The sequence below is a fragment of the Hylaeus volcanicus genome, chromosome 2 (genome assembly GCF_026283585.1).
Source record: "Hylaeus volcanicus isolate JK05 chromosome 2, UHH_iyHylVolc1.0_haploid, whole genome shotgun sequence".
Taxonomy (NCBI): domain Eukaryota; kingdom Metazoa; phylum Arthropoda; class Insecta; order Hymenoptera; family Colletidae; genus Hylaeus; species Hylaeus volcanicus.
This window is the reverse complement of record NC_071977.1, coordinates 32,100,777-32,126,004: the sequence shown is the minus strand read 5'-3', so window position 1 is coordinate 32,126,004 and position 25,228 is coordinate 32,100,777. Positions and strand designations below refer to the sequence as shown.

General features: G+C 48.0%; 2 protein-coding genes across 5 annotated transcripts in view; one reads left to right on the top strand and one right to left on the bottom strand.

Moving 5' to 3' along the window:
- The window catches only part of LOC128872291 (protein bric-a-brac 2-like), a 239,417-nt gene extending 215,800 nt beyond the window's left edge, over nucleotides 1–23,617 (bottom strand). Inside the window, exons 1-2 of the mRNA XM_054114815.1 lie at nucleotides 22,751–23,617; nucleotides 21,956–21,997 (exon numbers count right to left, since the gene is read on the bottom strand). The gene's annotated coding sequence lies outside the window, so the exon portion shown is untranslated. The remainder of the gene's footprint in view (nucleotides 1–21,955; nucleotides 21,998–22,750) is intronic.
- A 151-nt stretch (nucleotides 23,618–23,768) lies between these two features.
- LOC128872297 (MAGUK p55 subfamily member 7) overlaps nucleotides 23,769–25,228 on the top strand; it is a 7,570-nt gene continuing 6,110 nt past the window's right edge. For 2 of the 4 annotated variants that reach the window (XM_054114836.1, XM_054114835.1), the window contains exon 1: nucleotides 23,772–24,316. In XM_054114836.1, coding sequence (XP_053970811.1) covers nucleotides 24,274–24,316 — 43 coding nt within the window. In that variant the 5' untranslated portion in view covers nucleotides 23,772–24,273. Of the gene's footprint in view, nucleotides 24,317–25,228 lie in introns of all 4 variants that reach the window. The other 2 variants (XM_054114833.1, XM_054114834.1) reach the window with 2 other exon arrangements.

Sequence of the window (25,228 nt, the reverse complement as noted above, 5' to 3'; positions counted from 1 at the left end):
ATACCAGAGCCTATCATTATAGAGAAGGAATCATTGGATGATCTTAATCATGCGAACGGCTCTCCGTGCCTTCGTGCCGGCCAATCGCGTCGGCTGATTTCGAATAATGGTTTCCACCGGCGCTGCGCTAAACTCGGAAATATCGTGCCACCGCGTTCTCGTCGGAGAACGAACGAGAAACTGTAAGATTCGTCGACTAGCGGTAACGCTGCCATCCTTTCGCCGAGTTCTCGACCTGTTCCGAGATAATTACGTGGGTCGACCGGGTTGCTTTTTGCGAGTAAACCTTCGGATTCGGTTCGATTCGATTCGATTCGCTTTCGTTGAAACGATCTCGATGCTCTTTCCACGATGCAGATTCGCAAAATATCGCTCGTCTCTCGTATTACGGAATGAATTTAACACCGAGACCATTCGTATGCGAAATAACATTAGCGATGTCGTACTTGCAATCTATTTTCTTTTTATATCTATTGTACATAATAGAAAAAAAAAAATTCGCAAAAGACCATCGTCCGTTAGCGGACCAAACCGTATATAAGCTCTTGACGCGAGCGCGGAAAACACGAGCGGTAAGTTGTCGCTCGGAGAAACATATTCGAGGCGACCCCTTTAAAATTACGTCCGGTCGTCCGTTCGTTCCATCCTTCTTTCAGCTGTTTCCCCTCTTTTTCGCTCGATTTCGATCTTCTCGTCCCTTTTTTCTCGACGGTGCACGGATGATCCCCTAATCGCAAGGTCGAGAGGTTCGATCGTGGCTCGACCTATCTCAATTCGTGACGCGAGCAGCGAAGGGACGAGGCGCCGTAAGGGCTTCCACCCTTAAATACCAGACAGAAGCTTTGTGGCCGTTAAGGGGTGGTATGGGTACAGAGGGGGTGGAAACGGTGTCGGCGGTTTTGCCGTGGAAGTGGAAGTGGCGTGGGACTCCATCCACCGCCGGCCCGTTCCGTTTCATCCCCGGGAAAACCCGTGAAAACCGCCACTTGTTGCATTACCTACCCTCCGTGCCTCCGCTGAACGAATATATATTTATACCTATATACATATTTACATATACAAGCACATGGTGGAGCGCGTACACCTCGGGTCCGCGCACGTATTCGTTCGTATTTAACCGTATAAGCGACTGTGCACCTCCGCGTCACGGAATTTATATATCCAGCCGCGCATTTATATTCGACTCTTTCCAAGGTCGCGTGCGCGAATCGCGCGAAAACGAAGAGGATCGAAAAAGCGGGCCAGCGTTGCAGCCGAAATTTTCGAGAGGCTCGATCGCTCCCCGAGCCCGATGGACCCAGCAGAGAATTAATGACTGTGTTACATCCTTCTAGCGAGGGGGATAGCTACCGAGATGATATACGAGCGGCGTTATCCTCCGTCTCCTCGGCGGATATCCCAGCAGCGTTCTTCCCCGAGCGGAGGAAGCGTTGAAATCGGCGCAGACACGAGTCGCGAGGACGCACCGGCGAAACGTTGCGGCCGAAGGAGGACCGAGAGGCCCTCTAAACATTTGCATTCGAAGCGTGCAATTTCGTGCGTTTTCGCCCCTTTTTTCAACGTTCCGAATTTCACCAGCGAACGATAGGTAGCTCTCTTCGATTCTATCCTCCGTCCCCTTCCCGCTACGCTCAGCGTGTAAGGGCACACACCCTGCATTTACTACCGGCTAGACGCAAAAAATGTCGACGTCGACTCTCGGAATAAAACGCGTTCTTTCTCTGTGGAACGCAGCGATTTTCGACGTAGGCGCTGATCATGGGGTTAGGTAATATCAGTGCCTCGAGGCAACCACCATCCTGGCCCTGTGTATAAGCGTTATGCCGATCATGCTACCGGGTACCGAATCACCGAATATCAAAATTATCCCCCTGGCCCTCTCTCCCGCGAGCCTCCTTTTTCTTCCATCGCCCCACCCCGATTTGCTTTTTCGTTCCTTCTTTCTCCTGTACACGCTCTATCCTCCAAAGACCTAAGACTCGATCGATATAATCATCGGTCTCTCACCTGCGGCCACGAATCGATACGCGCGCACGGTGCAGTCGCGGAAAAGACGAAGCGCGAACGGTGTCTCGAAGAAGGAAAGAGAATCGTCCTTCGTGCGAGGGACGGCCAACTTTTGCCACGAATTCCAGCTACAGAATTCTCCGATGTCCCGCGAAATGAGCCACCGATTCGACGAAAACCGAGCAGATTTCGCTCGAAACATCGACGATCGATATCGATCGTTTCTTTAAAAAAAAATAATACAGACACTTTGTAAATTCATCTAGACGTTGCGTCGACGAATCGACCGAGTCGACTACGCGGTGAGAAATCGCGCGATCGAAGCTCAACGTCGAACATCGGTTGAACGAAATCGATCGAGTCGATATCGATCGAGTATTTTCTCACGGGAATGGACACGGTTTTCTTGAATCGTAACGTTCGCGCGACGCGATAGCGGCTACTGACGAGCAATAACGCGGACAGCCTTAATTGCGATCATAGGAATTTCGCAACCTCGTCGGCAGAACATTTGCATGTTGCCGCGATTGCGGCTCGATTCGCGAATGCAGATTTCAATAGACACCGGGAGGAATTCTAGGTCAGCCGAGGTGTATTGTAACTTGTAACGAGACAATTGCGACAACGGCGAAGCATTGTACCCTATCGCAGAGCCGGGCCCCGTTTCTCCTAACGCAACATCGTTTCATTAAATCTTCGACCGACTACCGCTACCATTTTGTCGAAACAAAAAATCCAACATTAAAATTGCAAATTAACTTTTCGCTCTTTTCGAGCCGTCGTTGGACGCACGCGATAAATCAACGAAACGCAAGTACGAACGGACCGCGCCTTTCACGAAACGGTCTCGGCGATACCTTTAGAAATATCCCGGGGAACTGTTAATTTTACACGGCGATACGGGCTCTCCGGTGGGGAAGCCGACCGCGATTCAACGTCTAAACGCCCCCGGAATTAATCGGTCCGCTGCGCGTTCTTTTCACGGTAAACGGCTCCGGTGGAAGGAAGAAGGTCGTCTCGTTGAAAAACCGAGTCACCGTATTTTTGCGTATTTTAACTTTATCGTTCATACTCGAACAAACAGATACTTTTTACACGGACAAATAGCCAGAGAGACCGGAGGCTAGGAGATTCGGAACCTGGTAAAAAAAAGGCCGCGTCTCGCAACGTTAATTCGTCACGCTCGATCCGTGGATCGTTCTTCTCCTAGCTGTAAATTGTCCGTGTACGCGCGAACGATGCGAGATGCACGATAATGATACGGTATTTCTAGCATTCCGATAATTTCTTACGATAAATCACGTCTAAACGGCCCGCGAGATGGCATAAACACACGTTGCGATCGGGCCCGGTACGTTGCCAGTCCGAACGCTCGAAGATTAATGATATTTTATAAATTCGAGCGCTGCTTTGGTCGCGCCTCCCGAGCTCCCTCTTCCCTCGCGAAGCCTGTTCCTCGGATGGACCAACGACTTACTCCTTCGGAACCTTCGAGCGATCCCTCCGTTTCGAGCCAACCGGCACGCTACCTTTTTGCCGCAACTTGACGCAATTTCGATCCACGGAGGACCCTTTGAGAACTCCTCGCGGCGCAACCGACGGAAGAACGAACGCGCGCGTACCCTGCACAACCGTCGCAAAGACATCGAGTACCAACGTCAAAAGTCCTGCATTAAATTACATCGCATTTCCATGGCGAATAGACGAGGGACGCGGTGCATATGCATACCGTTCCTTTGTCCGACAGGCTGCGCCAAAACCGCGTAACGGGTGTACCCTCGCGAACTCTAGCCGTTTTCATCTATTTCCTCGAGTCGGACGCGTTTCCCCGTCGGCTAAGACCGATGTCGACGCGTGTCTCCTCCCCTATTCCCCATCGAACGACCGCGAACGAGTCGCGGTGCAAACGGTCGAGTACCCAGCAACCGCCGAGCCAGTTTATCCCCAAAATTGTCGATTTTAACGGCGATTAGCGATACGAGGGAACAATCAGGTTCGCCCGCTACACATGTCGAACAACGAACTCCTGGGAAAGTTTTGGGATTCTGCAAGCACCCTGTAGAACTGGAGCGTATCGTGGCAAGACCTGTGCTCACGCACACGAAGCGTCCCTGGACGCGTGGTAGTTAAATCGAATTCTCTTGCTGTCCTGTCCGGCGGAGACACAAAGCAAAGGTTGCCCGAGTGGATGGCTCGCCCTGGGCGACCATCTAGCAAATTGTGGTATCTAAGTGCCCGCTGGAAACGGGCCGCTTTATCGCTCGGCTCTCGTCTGGAATTTCGAATTTTGGAAAGTCATTTTACGTTCGCTTCGGGCTCTTCCCCTCCCCCACCCACGGACGATCCACCGTGTCTATCCGCGACGGGATGCGCCAGGAAAGAAGCCGCGCGGTTTCGATAATTTACAAAATGAAAACCTACAGCGATCCCGAACCGTTCTATATTCTCTCGAAAGAAATTGCGTCGCGATCGTCTCTAATCGACGTTTCCCTTATCTCGTCCGAGGGGTCGGGCGCGGGAGGAGTAGACAAATTACGATTCGATCAAGCAAGATCGTAAAGGCTAGCCTGACGTCTCGGTTCCCATCGACGATAGCATCTGCTCCGAGAAGAAGATATTCGCGGGGCCATCGAAGGAGAGACACGGGAGCGTGGACGCGGACACAGAGCGGAAGAAAGCGCGGGACCCGCGCGCTCTCAGAACTTGCATTACTCGGCGATAGCTTTCCACGGCGTTCGAGTAATTCCAGGCTCGAAACGTTCCATTAAAGATTCAGCATGTAATTGCGTATGATCGTAGCGGAGATCGTTCCCTTGGTCCGCGTATCCGTCTGGTCTGTTCGTTTCCTTCGTACGTCTCGCTTCGTCCCGACAGACGTGCCACGCCAAGCTACCCGAGGGATTATCATTGAACCGAATGATCGCGCGTAACCGTCGTACGTGAGGCAATCAGGAGACTGCGTGCCGGAAAATCCGTCTTAATGATGCCTCGAGCACCCTGCCCGGTGGTCCCGTCCCGTCCCGTTCCGTTCCGTTCCGCTCTCTAATACCGATCGCACCAAAACAAACCTACGAATAAAACGATTCCGCGCTTATGATTCCCCTCGTCCTCGAGACCCCCCTTCTTTCTCTCTGTATTTACGCGGTACTCTCGCGACGCGACTGTCGGTTTTCAAATTTTTCTCGCTGCTCCGACGCAACGTGCGGGGATGCGTAAACCGCTGACGTCGGATAAAAAACGTGGAAGGTTAACGTCGACGAAACCCCGATCGAAGAGAGTTCGCGTAGAAACTCGTGTAGGGGCATCCTTTATCCAGGCGTATTATTCCGGCGTTATTCAGAAGATCGGAATGCAGGTACAGTTATGGTTACCAGTAACGCGGGGACACCGTCGGTATACGGCCTCGCGGTTGACAATACCGCGAGTTCTCCGCGCGGTCCCCGAGCGTCTCCTCTTCTTTCGTTCGTCGTTCTTTCTCCCATTCTTTTCCGCGCGCGATTCTCTTTTTGTTCAGCCTACCGTGTCCCCCGTTCCCCTGGTCGTAAGGCCGACTCGTCGCGAGCGCGTGTCTTTAACCTCGTCCTGTGTTCATTGTCGGTTCGCGAGTGCGTGTATGCGATACGTGCCTGAACCTAGAACTCGACGACAATCGATAACGTCGTCACGATCGCGAAGACACGCACGCTTCTGTCCCCTTATGTTAATCGCTCCTTAATATTCCACGCGCACGCTCCTCTCCTGGCTTCGTCCGTCTTCGTCTTCGTCTTCGTTCTTGGCGTTTATGCTTTTTTCTCTACACTCGGACCGTCCCGCTTCGTCCGCTCCTTTTCTCCGTCGCTCCATCGGCCCCTAACTCACGCGCTCGTTCGTCGCTTCCTTTTTTCTCCTGGCCGGACGCTTCTCTTTTTCGGCTCTCAGCGCGACAGGTTACGGTAATGTTTGCTATTACGCTTGAAAATTAATCCCCGCGCCGAGCGCAAACTGGTCGCGCGACGGTTACGAGCTTTCGGTCGACGATCTCTTTATTCCGAAGCCGTCGTTAATCGCCGCGATGACAGCGAGTTACGCGTCTCCCTCTCGCGCGGCCGCCACCCTCAAATTTCTTAACCGGATATCGATTTAAATAGCGAATCAAATACGAACAACTTTCCAAGCGTTATTTGTTTTGTAGAAATGGATAATCGTGACAACTTAATTAAAAAAAAAAAAAAAAAAAAAAAGAAAGAAATCAGAGTCGCGTTACATCGTGGGTCCATTATATCGCCTCCCACGATTAGCTCAGGATCGAGGTGTTCGCGATCGTCGAAAAAACGTGCACAACGAGGAGAACGATGGCGATAAATAACTGGAGAAATTACGAGATTGGTTGCTCGCTCGAGTACGCGTCGATGCGGCGATTCGTCGGCGAATCGGCCTGTAATATCGTCTCGAAATCTTATCCAGGCTGCTCGCGCCGCGAAAAATCGGACAACGTCCCTGATGCTCGACGAGAAAGAAAAAGGATATATACCAACGGTGCAAGACAACCCCGGGACACGAGTCATTGGAAAATTGTAGGTGGAACACGTCGAAAGTCAAAGTGTTTAACGAACGTTACTCGGAGCACGAGCGAGAAGTCGACGAACGAAACGGTCGAAGAGATAAAGACAGGGCAAGACTCGGTCGAACGAGTAAATAGAAGCTGAACGATGGATAGACGAGAAGGAGAGAAAGAGGAGGCGGGACGAGGAGCAAAGTAAGACGCGAGCGAGTACAAGTACGGTTCGATCGGTACCTCGGGTACGTTGGCGCGTTTAAGCCGGTAAGGGACCCGATATCATTAATAATAATTATACAATTATATGTAGGTACGGCGTATCGAGCGTATAGTTTAGTGCCGTGTTATTATCCCGTTCTCTTCGAGTCCCGCGCGGGGCCGCGGTCAAGAACACGTAGCCTGCACTCCCTATAGGTATATGTTATTACTTATAATATTTCATCGTCGGAATTGGTGGTTGCGCTTTGTTTATGCCATGGGAACGTCACAGGGTTATAACTAAGAGTGGAAAACGAGCCGACGGATAGGCTGGAGCGGAGCGAAGCTGAGCCGAGCGGAGCGGAGTGTGCGATCCTTCAGCCGCCATCGCGGTTTCGAACACCATGTAAACTAGCGTAGGAAGAGAAGCAAACGTCCGTTAAGGGAATTGTACTTGGAAGGGTTGGAAAGATAAAGACACGATATTAGGATTCAGGGGTCGTTCGTATACCACTGTTTCTAAAGAGGTTAAATTAAGTATCCCTTCCATGCGACCGTGAGAAAGCGATTAAAACGCAAATGGAGGAATCGCCGCGCGAATCAGCGGCCTCGAGCATCGCGGATCTTCCATTCCGCGTAACAGGTATCGACGGTATCGATTCGAGCGCGGCGAGTACGCGAATCGATCGGTCGAACGAGTCGAAAGAGGAAGAGGAGAGGAGCGGAGGAGGCTCAGGATGTTTCACCGGAAAAATTTATAACCCGGCTGATCGATTATAGGCAGAGGGATTCCGAGAACTACTATGCCTGATTAGGAAGCGAGCCATGTACACGAGTATGCATCTGCAGCCCCGCCTATTCCTGCTCGCTCGTTCGCACCCTTTTACACGTGCACGCGTGTACGCGTCTACGTCTATATCCCCCTCTGTACAGTCGTCGGCCTTTATCTTCCGCGGGGGCTGAAAAATGATGGACTTTCCGGCATCCGAAGTTCTTTGAAGTCAATTTCATGCTGGAAGGAGGAAACGAAAGTCGCTCCCGGATTCGCGGGAACGCGTTTTTACGCAACGATGAAAAAAAATCTTGTGCCTGCACGGTAAATAAAAATGGTCGCTTTAGCGGAGATTCCAACGACTCGCAACCCGGCCGGAGCCCAGATTTTTTCGACGACGAGTACCCATGGAAAGGCTATCCTAGATCGACCTAGACTCGATCGACGCGTACCGTCGAAAAAGCGTCTCGAGCTACCTGTTTCTACGCTATATACGAAGCTTGTTCGCAAGAAAATGTACCGAAAGCTTGCAACGAGCGCGTACAGCGATCGCGACAAGTGTCGGGTCCACGAATAGGAGCGCAACGACGCGGTATCGAGAGGCGGTTTCGAGCGTCGCTCGGGCTGCCAATTTCTATCGGCGCGCAAAGGTGAAACGTGCTGGCGAGGTCGATCGGAGCAAATCTATTCGAACGATACACGCCGTGGCTGCGACAGCGCCACCAGCACCGGCATTTAATCGATGCGTAGCGAAGTTTACACGATTCGCACGACGTAAACTAATTACCTCACACTTTGTGCCGGCCACACGGTCACGTACACCTACGCGCGTGCACGCACCCGCGCGAGCCGTGAATCTTTTCCGAAGGCGAACCGAGTAACGCAGCTGGCTACTTTTATGCGTGAACGGTGTTTTACTCGTGGCGTAATTACCATCGCCCGTTTCTCGTTACTCCACAATCCAGCGGGGATTAATCATCTATGAAATACGAGTCTCGTCTCGTTTGTTCTCGTGCGCGATACTCGACAGGTTTTTTTGCCAATGGAAAGGATGCGTTCGATATCTGTTGAAGCGCAAAAACCGTACCGCGCATGCTACCTTTTAAGATATTTTCCACGTACTCTGTATACCGGATGTTCGACTCCCGGGAGACTGTCATCTACTAAAAAGCTCGGACCGATGCGTCCACCTCCAAGGCATTCCTGACCAACCTCGTTGCCATTTCCAGCTGATGATTTGTCTTTTAAATTTCCCGCGGACGAAATCTCCACCGATGGATGATGCATTCTCGGCGTAAAACCTACGGGTAGGTAGGTAAAACGTATTTAACAGTCGATCTTCGTTCGGATCTTAAACCGTGTCCCGAGCAGAGTTCCGAATAATATACGCAACATCTCTCGACAGTGTAGCTTCGTACGTACTAGTTGACGATAAAAGATTTGATAGCTACAGCAATTTCTATAAACATGTCACACCGATGATTATCGCGATATTTTTTTCTGTCACGCGCGAGTCAGGTGGCGGCGGCAGCTGATAGTAACGTATTAATCGCCATCTAGCGGTACCTCGCGGACGTTTATGTTTGACCTTTGCTTAAAATTATACTCGAATAAAACGATTATCTTTACTTTCTTTAATTGCGATATTGTAATTTCATTGGAAATATACGGCACGTAAAAGATGTCCCCGGGAAACCCCACGAGAACAACGCAATCAACGTGTCTTTCTTTCATGAATTTAAAGCAGAGAGAACTCGCCACGACCACGATCAAATCCGGTCGATTAATTCTCCTCGTCTTTAAAAATATCCGTTTACATAATTTATACGTGAGAATGCCGTCCCTAGTTTTGTTACTCTTAAGAAATCGAAGCTCGTCCACTTTCGCGACCATAGACGCATACAGGTGTTAACTTCGTACCAACGTTTCCTATTCTCGCTGCTCTCCCACCGCTGAAAAACAGCGATCCTTCGCGAATTTCGCGATCATAAATTTTGCAAGTTTACAACGAACCTACGACGAGGCTATCAAAATTTATAAGTTCGTACATTTTGCAAATTCATAAAAAACGAGGGGGAAAATTTTGCGGCACAAACGTCAAAAGTCGTACGCTCGGCTAGAATTTATAGCAAAGGTAGGAGAACGAGTTATATTCGAAGTTTATTCGCGGTATTCGACTACTCGACGAGTACTCGATTAAACTGTTCGAATAGTCTTAGCGTGCAGGCGATGGTTCTCTTTCCATCTTTTTCCACTGAGGTATGCTCTCTGTTGTTCGAACTCGCCTCGGTACTCCCTGGCGACCCGCGTCGCTGCTCTAGCCACGCGATGCCCGAGCAACGACGCCAGAATTAGGTCAGTTTATCCCGCTAATGGGAAATATAAAGTTGTACACAAATAAGCGGGCAAATTAAATTTAACAACCGTGCCCCGGCAATAGGTGCGATCCATCGGTGTGTTTACATTCCGCGCGCGCGCGCGCGCGCGGGCCTCAACGCATAATAAAACGCGGAAGCACAAGCAGGAGAGGTCGGGCGGCACTTTTCACAGCGCAACGCGTTACGTTGCGTTACGTTAATTTACACTTTTGGCCTCTGTGTCTCGTTCGCGTCAAAGACCAAGAGCGAGCAAACGAGACGACGATTGTTTTTCTCATTAACGGCAGAAGCACGGCGAGGAAACGAAAGTCAAAGTCCGCTGCTAGGCGTTTGTTTATTTCGATATGCGCCAGAGGAAGTTCAGGCGGAATAGTTCGCGGCTTTTAAGCTTTGCGCGCAATCGGACGAATTCCGCAACTTTAATTACTCGCGGTCCAACGCTTAAAGGGGCTTCTACTTTGCCGTCGCGAAAAATAGGTACTTGAACTGCGAACGAAATACAAACGACGCGAGGAAAATATCTGAAATTTCACGCTGCCTCTTCTTTTTATCTTGTTTTTATCGAAGATTTTGAGCGCCATCGATCCTAACAACTGGTCCGGGAATCCTCGGAGGTTCGCGAAGCAAAGTTTGAGAAACACTGACGCAGAGAAACGCGCGGCGTAGGAAGGTACAATGTGCGCGCGGCATTATCATTCACCCTGCCCATTATCCATCCAACGGCACCATCGACGACCCAACCCCTATCCTACCCACCAGTGGTCCCTGCTATCCCCTTTCGCATTCGACGAGATGGAAATTTAGCGGAATCATTCGCGATTTACGAGCGCGCGCGCGCGCGTGCTTCAGCAGCCAAACCCCCCGTCGCGTCGGTACTTACCTCGGTTTGTACGCGAGAAAGATGAACAGCGTTATCTCTCGCTACCGTTTCTGTTCCTCGACAATGAGAGACCCACCCGGCATCCTAGTTTACTTCCAGAGCCCGCGGTCCCGGCTCTGTATCTTCGTGCTCCTCCGACGATAATTATCGCGATAATCCGGGACTAACCGAACAAACCGAACGAGTATACACGTTTCTGCACCCGTGTCCCGTGGTCCCGGTTTACGCCGGGGATAATTGCGCGACGATACGTAATAATTACGCCAGCGATTTATAAGGTATCGACGTTTCGCGGCACGAGCGACGCGATTCGGAAAATTGCCCGAAATCGTCGCTTTCGCTGCTAATTCGTAAATAACCCGGCACGGGGTGAATCTATGCGATCGATTTGCCGAAACGGTCGATCGCGCGATTTATCGCCTGCAAATTCAACCCGTTGCACACACGCCATACCTTGCGCGCCGAAAAAATAATTTGCGCGGCGAGGAATCGCGTCGATAATTGAAACGATAAAAAACGGCGCACCGACGCGGAAAAATAACGTACGAGCCGCGCGAATTGGCCGCGACCAGATACGTTTCCAGTCGCGGAAAAATCGTGGTTTCACCGATCGTCGACCATCTTCAGGGGGTCGACTCGAAAATATCATTAACCCTTTAGCCGACAGCAACGTACGAGACACGCGGAAAAATGCTAACAACTCGAACATCTCTACGTATCCCAAAGAATTTGGAAATCACTGGTCCCCAGGGTGTTTGGAACGCGCATCTTTTGGCGAGCAAACAAGTTTCGTCATCGAGATCGAGCACGGTCCTGCGCGCGTCCTTGGTGTACTTGGATACGCACCCAAATCCAAGGGCTGCGAGCAATAAAGCCGGCCGAGCAAAGACTGGTAGCAGGAATACGGCCGAGGGATCCTCCAAAACCCAGAATTACGAAAATTATGGGCAGCAGCAACGCGAGAGGCGTATTATGCGCGCCCCGATTTCTGTTGCCCTTTTTACCATCACCCTCTTAGAGACCGTTTAAGGACGGTAATGCAAAAAATCGGGCCAACCGATCCTGAGAGATTTCTCGTTTCGTCAGATTCGACAGCTATCGAACGTGGATCTTCTCGTTTCTACCTTTGAACGTAACGTACTTGGGCTTTTATAGACAAATTTTTGGAAACGTCGTAACGGGACTCTGTATCGATATCTTTGGTAGACGCGGATCGTGTCGGTGTTTCTGGAACGAGTGGTAATTCAAAATGTCCGCAAGAGGATCCGTAACCCGGGGTATGACTGTAAACGAGAACGAAGGAGGGAAAGATCGCGGTAGGTGTACTTAGGCCGTCTTGTGCACCGTACTGTTCCAGCAATGGCGAGTCGGTCACGAATACCTAATCAATAATTATTACCGCGATACTCTCTATTTTTGCGTCCTGGCCCCTTTCGCGTTGCCGGCGAAGCCTTCGTTTGCCGGAGACCCGCGAACCCACCTCCGCCCCCTCCTGCTCCCTTCGCCCTCCTCCACCCCTCCTCTTTCTCCGCCGTTTCTTCTCCCTACGTGCACCGTGCCGCCATATTTGCATATTTATAAGGGAATGTAATCGCAGAGCTCGGTTTTCGCCGCTCGTCGCTCGCTACCGTGGAAAGAATTCTCGCAAGATGGCGGAAAGATTCGAGGCAGACATGCGATCCGATTTCCTGCTCTCCCTACCGATGCCTTCCCGAACAACGTATCATCAACCCGGCCGATCTAGAAGAAACAATCGTTCCTGCCTTCGTTCCCGTTCCCTTCGCGGAAACGCCAACGTGGAACGGGAAAAAGGCCTAGCGTAAAAATGCCACGATCATTTTTTTTACTTCAACGAACAACAGCTATCGGATGCCATATCGTACGAGTGAGAAATATTTGGTGGATAGCACGGCTGAGCGTTCGGGTCGAAGCGAAGGGAATCGAAAGAGCGTTTAGATCGGAGTATCGGTTGCGAACAGGTTGCGTTAACAAGTGTCAAGTATGACGATGAGGCGTAATTGTTCTTTTACAAAGGGAATGGAAATCGTTTCTTGAATCAATTTCTTCTTGAATCTATCGGTAGCCTAAAATGTCAACGATATCGTCGCTCGAATTAGTTGGAATCGACGAGTGCCGGGACTTTGGTTTCGTGGGAAATAATGGTCGGTGACATCGACGATAAATTCCGTCGACGTTGAACCGCTGGTTATACATCGGTTCTTTCCATCCTCCGCGATGCTCGAGGATCGATCGATCGTAGGCATCGTTGGTCGACGAGGCCTCTCGCGTTTGCTTTGCAGTGTGTAAACAGGCAGAAAAGAGGACACAGAGGGGAACATCGCGTTCACGCTCGGGAGACGAACGAGAGAGTATACGAGAAGAACTCGAGGAAAGAGAAACAGCGAGAACGGGGCTCTCCGACTCGTTCCTAGAGTTCTCCTGCGGCTTTGGTGTACGTAGATAGCATTAAAACCGCTTTGGGTCTATCGTTCGAACGATTTAGAGGCGAGCCAATGGATAAGTGGCAGTTCCTCTGCTCGCGGAAGGATCGAATGTACCCCACCAACGCGATACCAACGTGCTCGTGCTCGTGCTGCCTGTTGTCGAGCCGTTGTTCGTTGCCGCAACAGCTCGCGAATAAGCTACCGTACAAAAGCGGCGAGTCACGATCGGCTCGTTACCGACGATCCCCCTCGATATCACGAATCATGAAATCATGAAAATCATCTACTCTTCGACCGGACCAGTCTTCCCTTTCCCTTGCCTCTTCCCCTCGGCGAGTCTTCGGTTACGCCGTCCGTCTACTTGGACTCGAAAACCTTTTTACCATCTTTCATAGTTTATTTTTCGATCGCAAAAGTATTCATCCATGACTTCGTTAAAGATAAAGCCAGTTCATTCGGTGTAAATTATAAAGGAATTGATCCTTGCTGCACTCGATCGGAAATATAGATACCAAAAATTCGTTTGATTCGACTAGCTTTGGAAATACTCGAAACACGCGACAGGATGATTTTTCTTGTATAAAGCGAGTCTAGGGGCCGTCTCGACAATTTTCACGAGCTCCCGCAGGGGGAGGACCCTCTACGGTACTTGTGTTTATTACGCGTACAATAAAATCCCCGGTTATCTTTCGAATACCGGCTACAATCTAATTTCAAAGGAACAGAGAGCGCGCCGAATGGGGTAGGAACCCCGGGCGGCCTATTCGGACGATCGGAAATGAAATTTCGAACGACGAAAGAGCCTCGTCACCGCCCGAAGAAATCTAACCTACAATTCGCATTAGGCACCAATTTTTGCTCCGCGGGACACCGCTGCTCGAGTACAAACCCGACGATCCAGGGTTGTTGCGAACCCCACGATCGGCAAATTTGTCCTCTTTCGCTGTCGCGTACTTGGTCTTCTATTCTCCGCGAATTACCAATTCGCTATCCTTTTTGCACGGATGAAAAAGTATTTACGTAATTTAAAGCTTTGAATATTCTATCGATCTGCTATCCTCAATTAACCAGAAGGGTAAAATCGATTGTACGCGTTGATAGTAAACAATGAGTTTGATGAAAAAAGTTGTTTCGTTATGAACCCAACGATTAGAACGTGTAACGTGACAAAATTTAAATATATAAATGCTCGACGGTTCCGACAACATTAAACGTCGCAATCGTGCATGTGTGACCTACGCGACACATCACGTGTTAGATAATTATTTATTTATTTATTTATTCATTTATACGGAATACACCCCTTAATATGTAAATAAAATGCATTTAGAACATCCGGCAAAAACTCCAGACCGTTTCGATCGAAACAATAAAAACGGCCGCGATCCACCAAAAAGTTCCCTTTTTTCGAATTACTTTCCAACTAACGCTCCCGAAAACCGGTTCGACGTAGCCACGTGCTCGAAGGTGAGCGAACCTGATATCAAAACCGGAAAATCGCTGAGCTTTCTAATCGGAGCACTTCGTTTACCTTCGCAAGGAGCGAAGGACGTGCGATTTAATCGATGAGTATTTTATACAAGAATGCGGGACGTTATCACATACATAAAAATATTCATATACCGTCCCCGTTTTTCCACAACTCAGCGTGCGACTATGTTGTCGTCTACGGCAATTACCACTCGCATCGATAGCGTCAATTTTTAATTCTTCGCCTCGATAAGATTATATTCTATAGATTTACTCGGACGTTCGCGACTGCCGATGCGTATAGTTGAAAGTTGTCGAGACAAACGGGAGATCGAGAAGGGTGGTCGACGGGACGCAGTTGCCATTAGCGACTATCGCCACGCGGAGTAGTGTTTCTGGTAATACCCTCGAGGATGAGTCTCCGTAGGGAGCGAGGCCACGGGTGGTTAGAACCCCGGTGGATAAGAGGAAAACGCGATTACTCGGTTAAGAGGCCCCGATTACAAAGTCCATCCTCGATCCAGCGACCGATAGAAAGTCCAAAAAAGTAGTCGGGACGCACGTCGGCGCACCGACGCGGTTCGCATAAATTAGATTCGAGATGCGGCGATGGAAAAATGTCGCGGCTACACGGACGGGTGGTCGGATCACGCGGCGGGACAAATCCGAAGACGCGCAATCGTCCGTAAACCGAGGTTTACCGTTCCCTTCGGGCTCGTTGAGTCGTGAAAATCGCTCGACCAGTCGGCTCGGCTGGCTTTCGAACCAAGATCACCGAAATTCTTATCCGATAATAAATATCGAATAACGAAAAAAGTCTTTAAAAACAAAAAAAGAAAGATCTTTCCCTCGTTACGTACTATCGCAAACTACTTAACTAATTAAGTAGATATTTCTACATTATTACTTCGCGATTATTCCGATATCGCTCCGAGAAGTGCAACGAACTTCTCGATACATATTTAACTCTCGGTCGAGCAGACTTGACGATTAATTCGTTGTTGTTATTCGAGCAAGATCTTGGCCCTCTTCGTCGGAAAAGACTCTCGCGGAACGTCGCGAGCAGAGTGACAGAATTTCGCGCCCAAAGGTCGTGACGCGTGTCGGATCGCTTTCGACGGAATACCTCGCTAAATAATAGTCTCGTTCGCGCATGAAAAACAGAAGAAGCTTGCCAACACTCCACGTTGCGCAAAACACCGGAGTTCCTATTACTATTTACATACAATCGAGTCTATCGCGCATACATTTACATACCGCGAAAGTAGGTCGTCTTCGAGCGAGGCTAACGAATATATTATATAAAATATTAGCGCGGCAATCTCCCGACTTTCGCTCGTTTGCGAGATCGTTGATCGATCGTTCGGCGTAACGACACTTGAAAATTGCCTCGAAGTCGTTCGTCCAAAGGGTTGAGAGGACGAAACCAAAGACCGAATCCCCCCCTCGATATCGCGAGGGTTAAGCAACGCGACAACGGCAAACCACTTTTTCATCGAGCTCGTGTCACAGATAGACCGCGGATTTTATTTATTTTTGCCGCATAGGTATATGCAAAACGTATTGTTAAAAACATGTTACTTATGCTAACACACCATGTATACTTATGCTAAGCAAAGTATTAATATTAATACACTAATTTATAAAATGTGTTCTATGTACGTTTTGCATACGATTTCCATATTAGTATACGCCATAAATGCATCAAATCCGAGGTCTCGACATAAATGATTATTAAGCGCTCGTTTTATTACAAAAACCATATTAATCGTTATAGTAATAGGCTCGACTCGCGTGTTTTCTGGAAAAAAGTGAACGAGAAACTGGAAATAATCCGTTTCAACGCTTGTCTCGAGTCGCCGCGAACTCGACCTTTTTTCCAAGCTAGAAATAACAGGACTAATATTTTTTCGATCGATTCTAATAAGTAGAAAAACTAGACGAGTAGGGGGACAAAACTCGATCGATCCGGATGGTCTTTGTCGCGGAGCCAGAGGAGTCGACAGGTGGGCAACAAGGTGAAAGTCGAGTAGGCTGGATGGGGATACGGGGTCGTTTTCGATTGACTTTCCGGCGAAATATCGGCAGCGCCGCGGAGAAGGGGGATGAACCGAGGGGGGAGGAAGGAACGGGTAGGGGACATAAATATTAATATAATAGCACTGATTGCGCTAGATCGCGACGGGTGGGTTCGGGCGAGGAAACAACGCGTTGCAAATAACGCGACGGGCAGAGATGGTCGCGGCGAGAAACGAGGGGGTCGTCGGGGCAGGGAGGGTCCGCGAGCAGGGGTGGCTCTGGGTTATGTCCGGTAGCATAGTGACATATCCGAGAGCAACGAGGCGATGACACGAGTCGCGCGAGAGAGAAGAACGATTCGCGGATGGCAGAGGGCCGCGGGGGAGGAGTGTCCGATAGAAAGAGAGGAACGAAGAAACCGAGCAGGCAGGGAACAGCCGAAACGAAAACGAGAAACGAGGGTGGACAGGCGAGAGAGGGGAGCAACAAAGAGAGGGACAGAGGGTGCGAGCGTGTTCCACTTGGAGCGTCGGGAGGTTTTGAGGGGGCCGAGGGTGGCACCACGGGCATTAAATATACACGCTGATTTGTCGTCCGCGGATTGTCACCTCTGATAGCTTTCATTTTGTTGTATATCGGCGTCGGCCGCGCGCGCTACGCTTTTCGACGTAATTCGGCCCGCTTGATTGACTTTTCAGCTGGCCTTTATGGCGATATTCGTTGCGCGAACGTGCTACTCCCCGCCTTCCCCCGGCTCCACCGCCCTTCGTCCTCGCCCTAGACACCTCTAGTAGATTTATCGGACAGCGAACGCGTGTCCTGCCGGTTTTTCGTTCGGTCATAGCCCGTCAACGATGCCCGTGACGTTTGCTCTGACTTTTCGTCGCGGGTCCAAAGCCCGGAGGCTACTATTCCCGCGGCCGTCAGAGCCTGGACGGTTTCGCGACAGTTTCGACGAGTCGCGACCGAAACACTCCTATCGACGCGTTTCGATCATCGTTCGCCGAAATTACACGGAAATTCGCCGCGATCTGGTGTCGATCGGTCGAGGTATCCAGCGATCCACGTATCGTCGAGTCCTCCAAGTGATTCGGTGTCCGAATTTCGTTTACGATTTAACTACGTTACGCTGAAGTAGCGATACTCCTAGGAAGACGTACGTGTGCTCAGAATCGGGACTTGAAAAGCAGCGGATTTTTGGCTCCATAAACGTGCTCGCTTCTTGGCATGACTCACCGAACCGAATGGACGTAAAAGATTTCTCGATCGTTCGACGACGACCAAGAATCAATCCTCGTGTTTCTTCGGTAGTCTTTATCGCGAACCATGGCACCGGTATTTTGTCAACATCCTCGGGCCCGCGGCGATTTTGAATAATATACGCGATCGCGCATTTGTTTCGTGTCGCTGGAATTCCGCTCGTATTGTCCGCCAAGCGAAAACAACGTTCCGTTTTTTGCTGTTGTATTCCGCGCACGACTCGTTGCATCGCGCGGAGAATAAACGTTTCTTTCATCGTTTCCCAGAAATTCGTCGCACTCGAAGCGCGTTTAGCCCGCCTAACGATCCCGCGTTTTGGAACGGACCGCTGAAACGTCTTTCAGTTTTCAGCCGGTTCAGCCTTTTCATAGCGTTTCAACGACGTCGAAAACGCCCGCGATGTTCACCATAGAAAAGTTTGTCATCGCGAACAATTTTACTTTCCCGTTTCTTATCGAATGTAACATATTCGATGAGGATTCGCGTATACATTCAAAAAGAATAAAGTTCGACCCAAAAATTCCCTTGCTTCGTTCTCGGTAAAACTAACCGTAATGCATGCGTCTCCTTCGTTATTATTTTTCCACAAAACATTTTTTTTCTACGTCTAAAAGTAACGGGAACGCTTCAGGCGAACAGAGCATCTGACCCAGTCTGTGTATGTACCGAGTCTGTTCCAAAAATAATGAGATTCTATTTATAAAAGCTTTTCTACGTTAAATTTTTAATAATCAAGGTGACCCTCTTTAGAGTAGTGCCTCGGAAGTGATACACGGATGAAGACGATTCTTCCATGTCTCGGAGAAGCGGTGGTCGTGGACTTGGGTCTGTTGTATCAGTCTGATGAAATTATTGCAGACGTAGCTTATCGGAAAATAGAATTGGTACGGTGGCTTCTATGTAGAAGCCATCGATTTTTAAAGCAATTTAATCAGTGAAGGGGAAGATAATAAGATAGGGTCATTTTTTTCTTCGTATTTTTCGAGTGTTAAAGGCGAGAAAATATACGTTCCGAACCGATACTTAGAAAGTCGACCACGACGTTGCCAGCTTTTTTTCGTCACGCCCCCAAAATTTGCTCTGTTTACGGTAATTTTAGAAGAGTAGATACGCGCGCTTCTTTTCTCGCGGCACGGTATCCTCGATACCGTTCGTTCAGCGTACTTTCTGGTCGTAAAACTTTTACCGTCTCATCCGTATACTTGCAACGTTAAAGCTGCAGTATACCCCTTCGAGCGCGCAATTAGAGCAATCGTAAATTTTAATGTTTGCCATTCGAAATTAATAGGAACGAATAGAACGAGGAAAGGCGTCGACTACAGCGAGGAGAGTCGGTTCCGCGAAACGAACGCCTTTCCGAAACGAGAATTGGGGAGAGGTGGAGAAAAAACCAAGCGCGATTTTGGTACGTTTGAAAGGGACCCCTTAAAAATCGATATTTCAAAAACATGTCGTTGTTATTCTTTTCGAACATACGAGGTACAAGCGTCTCCAAAGTTGTTTCTTCGGATGGGGTTCCTGCGTTCAATTTTGCGTTGAGGCCCGCAGAGCTGAAACGCATCGGTCGAAAGGGGTCCTATAGGAGGTGACCAAAGCGAAGATCGAAGAAGACAAAAGGACTCTCGAGGTCTCGGCTCGCTCGATCGCTCGCGCGCGGCCGCGCGACTTCGCGATAACGTTACGCGGCGGTTATTGGAAATAGTCAGGTCGATCTACCCCACCGTGAAATACACACAGCTCGGCGAGCCTACGTCATACCTTGGCGTATGTACATTATTCATAGCCATCGGTGAAAAGGGCGCCAGCCGTATTACGTATGCCACAGGTTATTATGCCCTCTAAATGTTTAATGTGTTTGCCTTCCTTCTCCGGCCACCGACGTGGCTTTATGTTTTACTAACTAAATTACTATGTTTTTTCCTATTAGTTCTTCAGCGCTCAATGTTGGCTCCATCGATTCGTCGCTCTCATTTCTCTTCTTGCCCCTCTTTTGTTTGCGTTTCTCTTCTTTCGGTACCCCTCGGTCCGTGGACGTCGTCGACGATGCCCCTCGACGGCTAGGCATCTCCGAGTATCGTATATTTTTCTACGTCGATCCTCGATTGCACGCTATTCTATTTTACGTATCGTTCGATCCCTAATTAAAAAGAATCGAATTCTATTCGTACCGCTCACTCCCGTCGGGTTCGAATCACTCCCTCGGGGATGTTTTTCGACTCCTAGGGGTTCTCGAGCACCGCGAGAAGACGAAGAGGAGCGATTTAGAAAAATAAATCGTTCGTTACGCGCGCCTGGCAAGATGCTCGGTTGTTTACAAAATTAATATCCGCCGGGCGTTCCTTGAGGATGCGGAGGATGCGGAGAGAGGACGAACGGGGTCGTTAAAACCGCGGATCCGCTAAAACGCGCAACACCGAAACGCGAAACCCGGCGGAAAGTTTGGAATTTACTGCCCGACATATTGGCTGCGAAAGCACACGAAATTAAGGCTAGTAAAACACTTTCCTGACACCTCGTGCGTCCCCCGCCCTTCCTGCACACCTACTACCCCCTTTGCCCCTGCCGCTGCCCTTCTGTCTCGCGAACGTAACGTTCGACGAAACGGATGCCCTCTCCCTCCACACCGATAACTTCTCTTTTTTATATTTATCAGCCTTCGCCGAACGTATGGTCCGAAACAACGCCACCGTAAACTGCAAGCTCACTTTCTTCCGTTAAACTACTGTCTACGAACCGTATACCATATTTATAGAATAGGTATTTCACGGCGAAGACATTTTACTCGAATTACCAACGCACGACGTAGGTCTGAGATGAGACTTGATGATAACTTGATAAGCCTTCGAACGAATACGTTACATCGATAGCGAAAAAATATTGTTCATCGCCATTCGCCATCGTCATATATTCGTCGTCATTGAAAATGTCAAATAAGTAAAAAATGAATAAATCATTGTACGCGATTTCGAGGGCAAATGAATTCGTTTACAACGCACGTGTGTACGATTGGTTTTAAAAAGTTACCCAGTATGCAATTTAACAATGCCGACTTTAGAGCGTGAATCATCGAGATATTTCAAGCGATTCCTCCTTAAGAATTCAAATCGATCGGTGTGCTGCGGTGCAAACGAAGGAAAAAATATATATTCAACAGTGGAGAAAGTAGCGTTAATTCTTAATCTTCGGAATTTCCGACCTTTATCGAATTAATCATGACCCAGGTAATCGAATATCGACGAAAGTATGATAACAATGGGCGGATTTCGATTTACGAAAGAAATTACACACGTTTGATTAAAGATAACGACGTTTCACGCGAAATGGTTTAACAGCTCTGTTAGAATTTTTCCTGGCTCTTTGTCGCAGCCCCGCGGTTCTTTCTATGAATGTAAACGTTTCTAGAAACGGAATTGGATTTAGAATGCGTCGTTACGAACCTAACGCCCGTTTATTCGTATTTCTGTCGCACTGTTATAGGCAACAGGCAATTTCGATAACTGCGCCCTTTACATCGAGGCTCTACTAAATCCGTCGGAGCCTCGAAAATAATGCCGTTAAAAATTTCACCCGTAACAATGTTTGAGTTTTTAAGCCTAAATTTTAAACGTTAGATCACCCGCCGTTAATTCGAGCAACGCGAGCTCGTTAATTCGGATTTTTATTTTCGCGTTCCGAATATGCCGATCGAACTTTCCCATTTTTTCCCATTTACGAAATGATCAAATTTGCGATTCCCGGGTCCCGTTGAAAAATGCAAGCGAATCGTGTAGCTTCGAATGTACGGACACGGAGCAGTTCACGCCATCTAGCGGAGAAAGTTAGACTCAAACTTTAGGTTAGAGTCGATAATACAGATAACCGATATACCGTTAGATGTGTCGGTCAAGCATTGTCGCTTATTTATCAGTAAACAGGTACATTTGAAAATAAAGTAGACGAAAGACAGGAAGGAAAAATATGGATACAAGAACGTAAAATCAAGAAACTTACCAAAATGACGAATGAAAAATAAACGGGGGGTAACGGGAGTAACTGCAACAAACGAAAAAGTGTACTTCAAATACAGAGTAAACGATACACAGTGAGAGTTATTCAATAAACACAAAACGTCAACTTTCTGTGTATCATAGTTTTTATTGCCAGTAAATTCATCGTTCTATCGTTGAAAAGGAAAATCATTTCCAACGATAAGCGTACGTGATTTTATTTACAATCTTGCCACGTAAATAAATAAAACACATAGTCTACGCAACGCCAACATGTTTTCGCGTTTGGCGCGTTAACGAGATGGAGCGCTGAACGCAACTATTTTGACTTTTTTACTCGACAAATAAAAGTTACAAACACAACAAACATCGTTGTTTTCACACATCTACGTGTAGAGTCGGGTAAGCGAAAACACCGAACGAGTCAGCGACTGTTGGTAAGTTATTATCCGTCGCGAAGAAATTTGGTGCGAATTAGTTATCGGAAAATTTGGAAAGATCAAGTTTATATACACAACTCGCGCTACACAACCACTTGTGGAGCGTAGGCAACAGAAATACTCGTACCAACGTCGGTGAACACGTTATTTTTCGCGAGAAAAGCGGCGAAGGGAAACTTTGAACGCGAGTGTAGCGTCGTCGCGAAATGGCACGCCAAATTTAGAGAAACAGAAACCGAACGATTGAAAACGGTCGCAAGTTTTCGTCGAAATTTCGACCCAAGTCCGTGTGTGTCAACGCCATGTCAAATTTTGACCAGCATTGCTCGGGAAAAGTAAAAAGAAGACGACGATCTTACCGAAACTGAACAAAGAGGGGGATTACGAACTCCTTGTAACAATCACCAATAAAAATTTCACAAGGAAAACAACACAAAATTCACAAATTACTCCGAACCTAGCGGCGAGATGTTTCGGGTAGACAACTGCATGTATACATAGCCAACAGTGCTGCTGCGTCTCGCGATGGCAACAACGCGAAACAGAATCGAACCCGCGCAACTTCGAAATCGTTTTTCTAGATATTTCCATCGAACCGATAACACACACGACATAACATAAATGAAATGAAATTCCACAAAGAAGGCTATTAATATTAAAGAAAAATTATAATTAAAAGTAGAATTGCATTTAAAATTAGTCCACTCTACCATTATTCTGTCCCTAATACTGGTGGCAACACCATGAAAGAGAAAGAGGATATTGCCAGAAGTTTTGAAGGGAAAACCGTAGAGAGGAACGGGGAAATCGACGTAGTAAAAGTATGAGACGTATTCGATGGGAAGCAAGAACCACGAAATAAACGAAACGGGCAGAAGTCGATATGTATATCGAACGACGGAACAGGAACAAGGGTGGACCAAGTGGAAGGGATGGTACCGACAGCGGCGAGGAAACCAGGGAGTCAAAACTCACGTATTAAAAGTTGGTACAATGTTTGTAGCGCCCCGTGGGAAAAATTCACCCAACTAAAATGTGGAGCGAAGCGCGTGTATGCATATATATACGGTAGCGGGTTTTTTTTAAATGCTTTAAATTTTTTAAATGAAAGTAAACCAAAGGATTTCAAAGGATTTTCAAAGGATTTTCGTTGTTTCAAAAAATATAATTTTTGAAATGACGAAAATTCTTCAAACTGCGTCTGCACTTTCTCTAGTTTACTTTCTTTTAAATAATTTAACAATATGTATGCATATACGCGCATTCGCTCTACATTTTAATTGGGTAAATTTTTCCCACGCGGCGCTACAACGTGAGTTTGTACCCCCTGGAGGAAACAGTGGCGCCTTTAAAGATGGCTTCCGCGCATAGCAGCGCTGTGTCGCGTCCAAGCCGAAAAATGATCGAAAACCCTTACGAAGCGGCCAGTGTCGGATAAATCGTGAGATATACACGGTGTTATCGAGAAAACTGCTCGACGCGGTGTGGTTCTCGCGAGTCGCTAAAAGAATGTTTGTGGTTGCCGAATATTCGGCCGATTGAGCACGAGAAAGATCTCGGCGTGATGAAGAGAGAGCAGACGAATCTAGCGGTGTTCGTCGTTCTACTCGGTCTCGAGTGACAGTTGCTTACGTAACGGATTATTCTCGCTATGATAACGATATTCCAGCCGCGGACGCGAAACAAGAAACTATTTTACCGGGTTATACGCGGCGCTGGCCAGCAATCCGCTAGAAATAAGCATCGCGACTGACCTGAATTTTCCACTGTCTCTTGTCGCGATATCGCGTACCACGCCACTCTTCGACGCTGGGCTCTCTGTTATCTTTGTCTCGAACTCGCCGGAAAACCATATCGTAGCTTTTCTCGGTCAAATGAAATTATGACAGCGGTGCTCGTCATGGAAAACGTGAATTGGGATCCTGGTGAGTAACACTGATCTTCCTAAGATGCACTGCTTACGCTTTTTTCTTCTAAGGCGTCACTTCGTTTCGTCGATTATTCTTTAACTACCGGTACGAGCCATTGAGGATGTTTGATTCTGGAATCGATATCGAATCGAAGTGACGTAAATAGATTCGATTTTTTACTCGCTAACCACATTTCGCATACGCAGTCAGCCCCATAGTATTCCTACCCTCTATGTTTCTTAATTTAAATTCATTCAAAAATTAACCAAAATTACGCCGTAAATTAATATTATTAAACATTCTCTTGAAACGGAAATTGACAGGTCGATTCGATAACCAAATATCGATTGTGTAGAGAATCAATTTAAAATCGAACATACCCCCGACGCTTTCAAACGTCACGAATTTAAAAATACTGCATCCTCGTGTGTCCAAGGTGTGGATTATTTACCGGTTCGACGTTTAACTCGATGAAAAAACTTTGGAAAATTAAACGTATCGTACTCGCCAGGTGTGTCGCGTCTATTTTCATCGGGTCTAAGTTCCAAGAAAACTGTACGCAAATGTTGAAACACGAAATTGTAACAAAGTAACGAAGCTGCCTACTCGAGCGCGCGTACATTTGTACTATTTTTAAATAACATTAAAACATTATCGAGCAAACGTAGCTTCTCTTTCAAACGAAAACGAAATTTCGCTCGAGTGGTTCGCAGTAGTCGCCGGAAATTAATTTATCGATCAGAAGGTAAATGTGTCGTGAACTGGATGTTTCCGAACCGTGTTCCGTGCCCAAGTAACGATAGGATTCTCCTGCGGTACAATTCTGATAATACAGGGTGTCCCAAAAATGTTGTAACACCTTGAAAGGAGTGGTTGGGGAGGTGATTTGAAACAACTTTTTCCTTAGCGAAAATGTTGTCCGAGGCT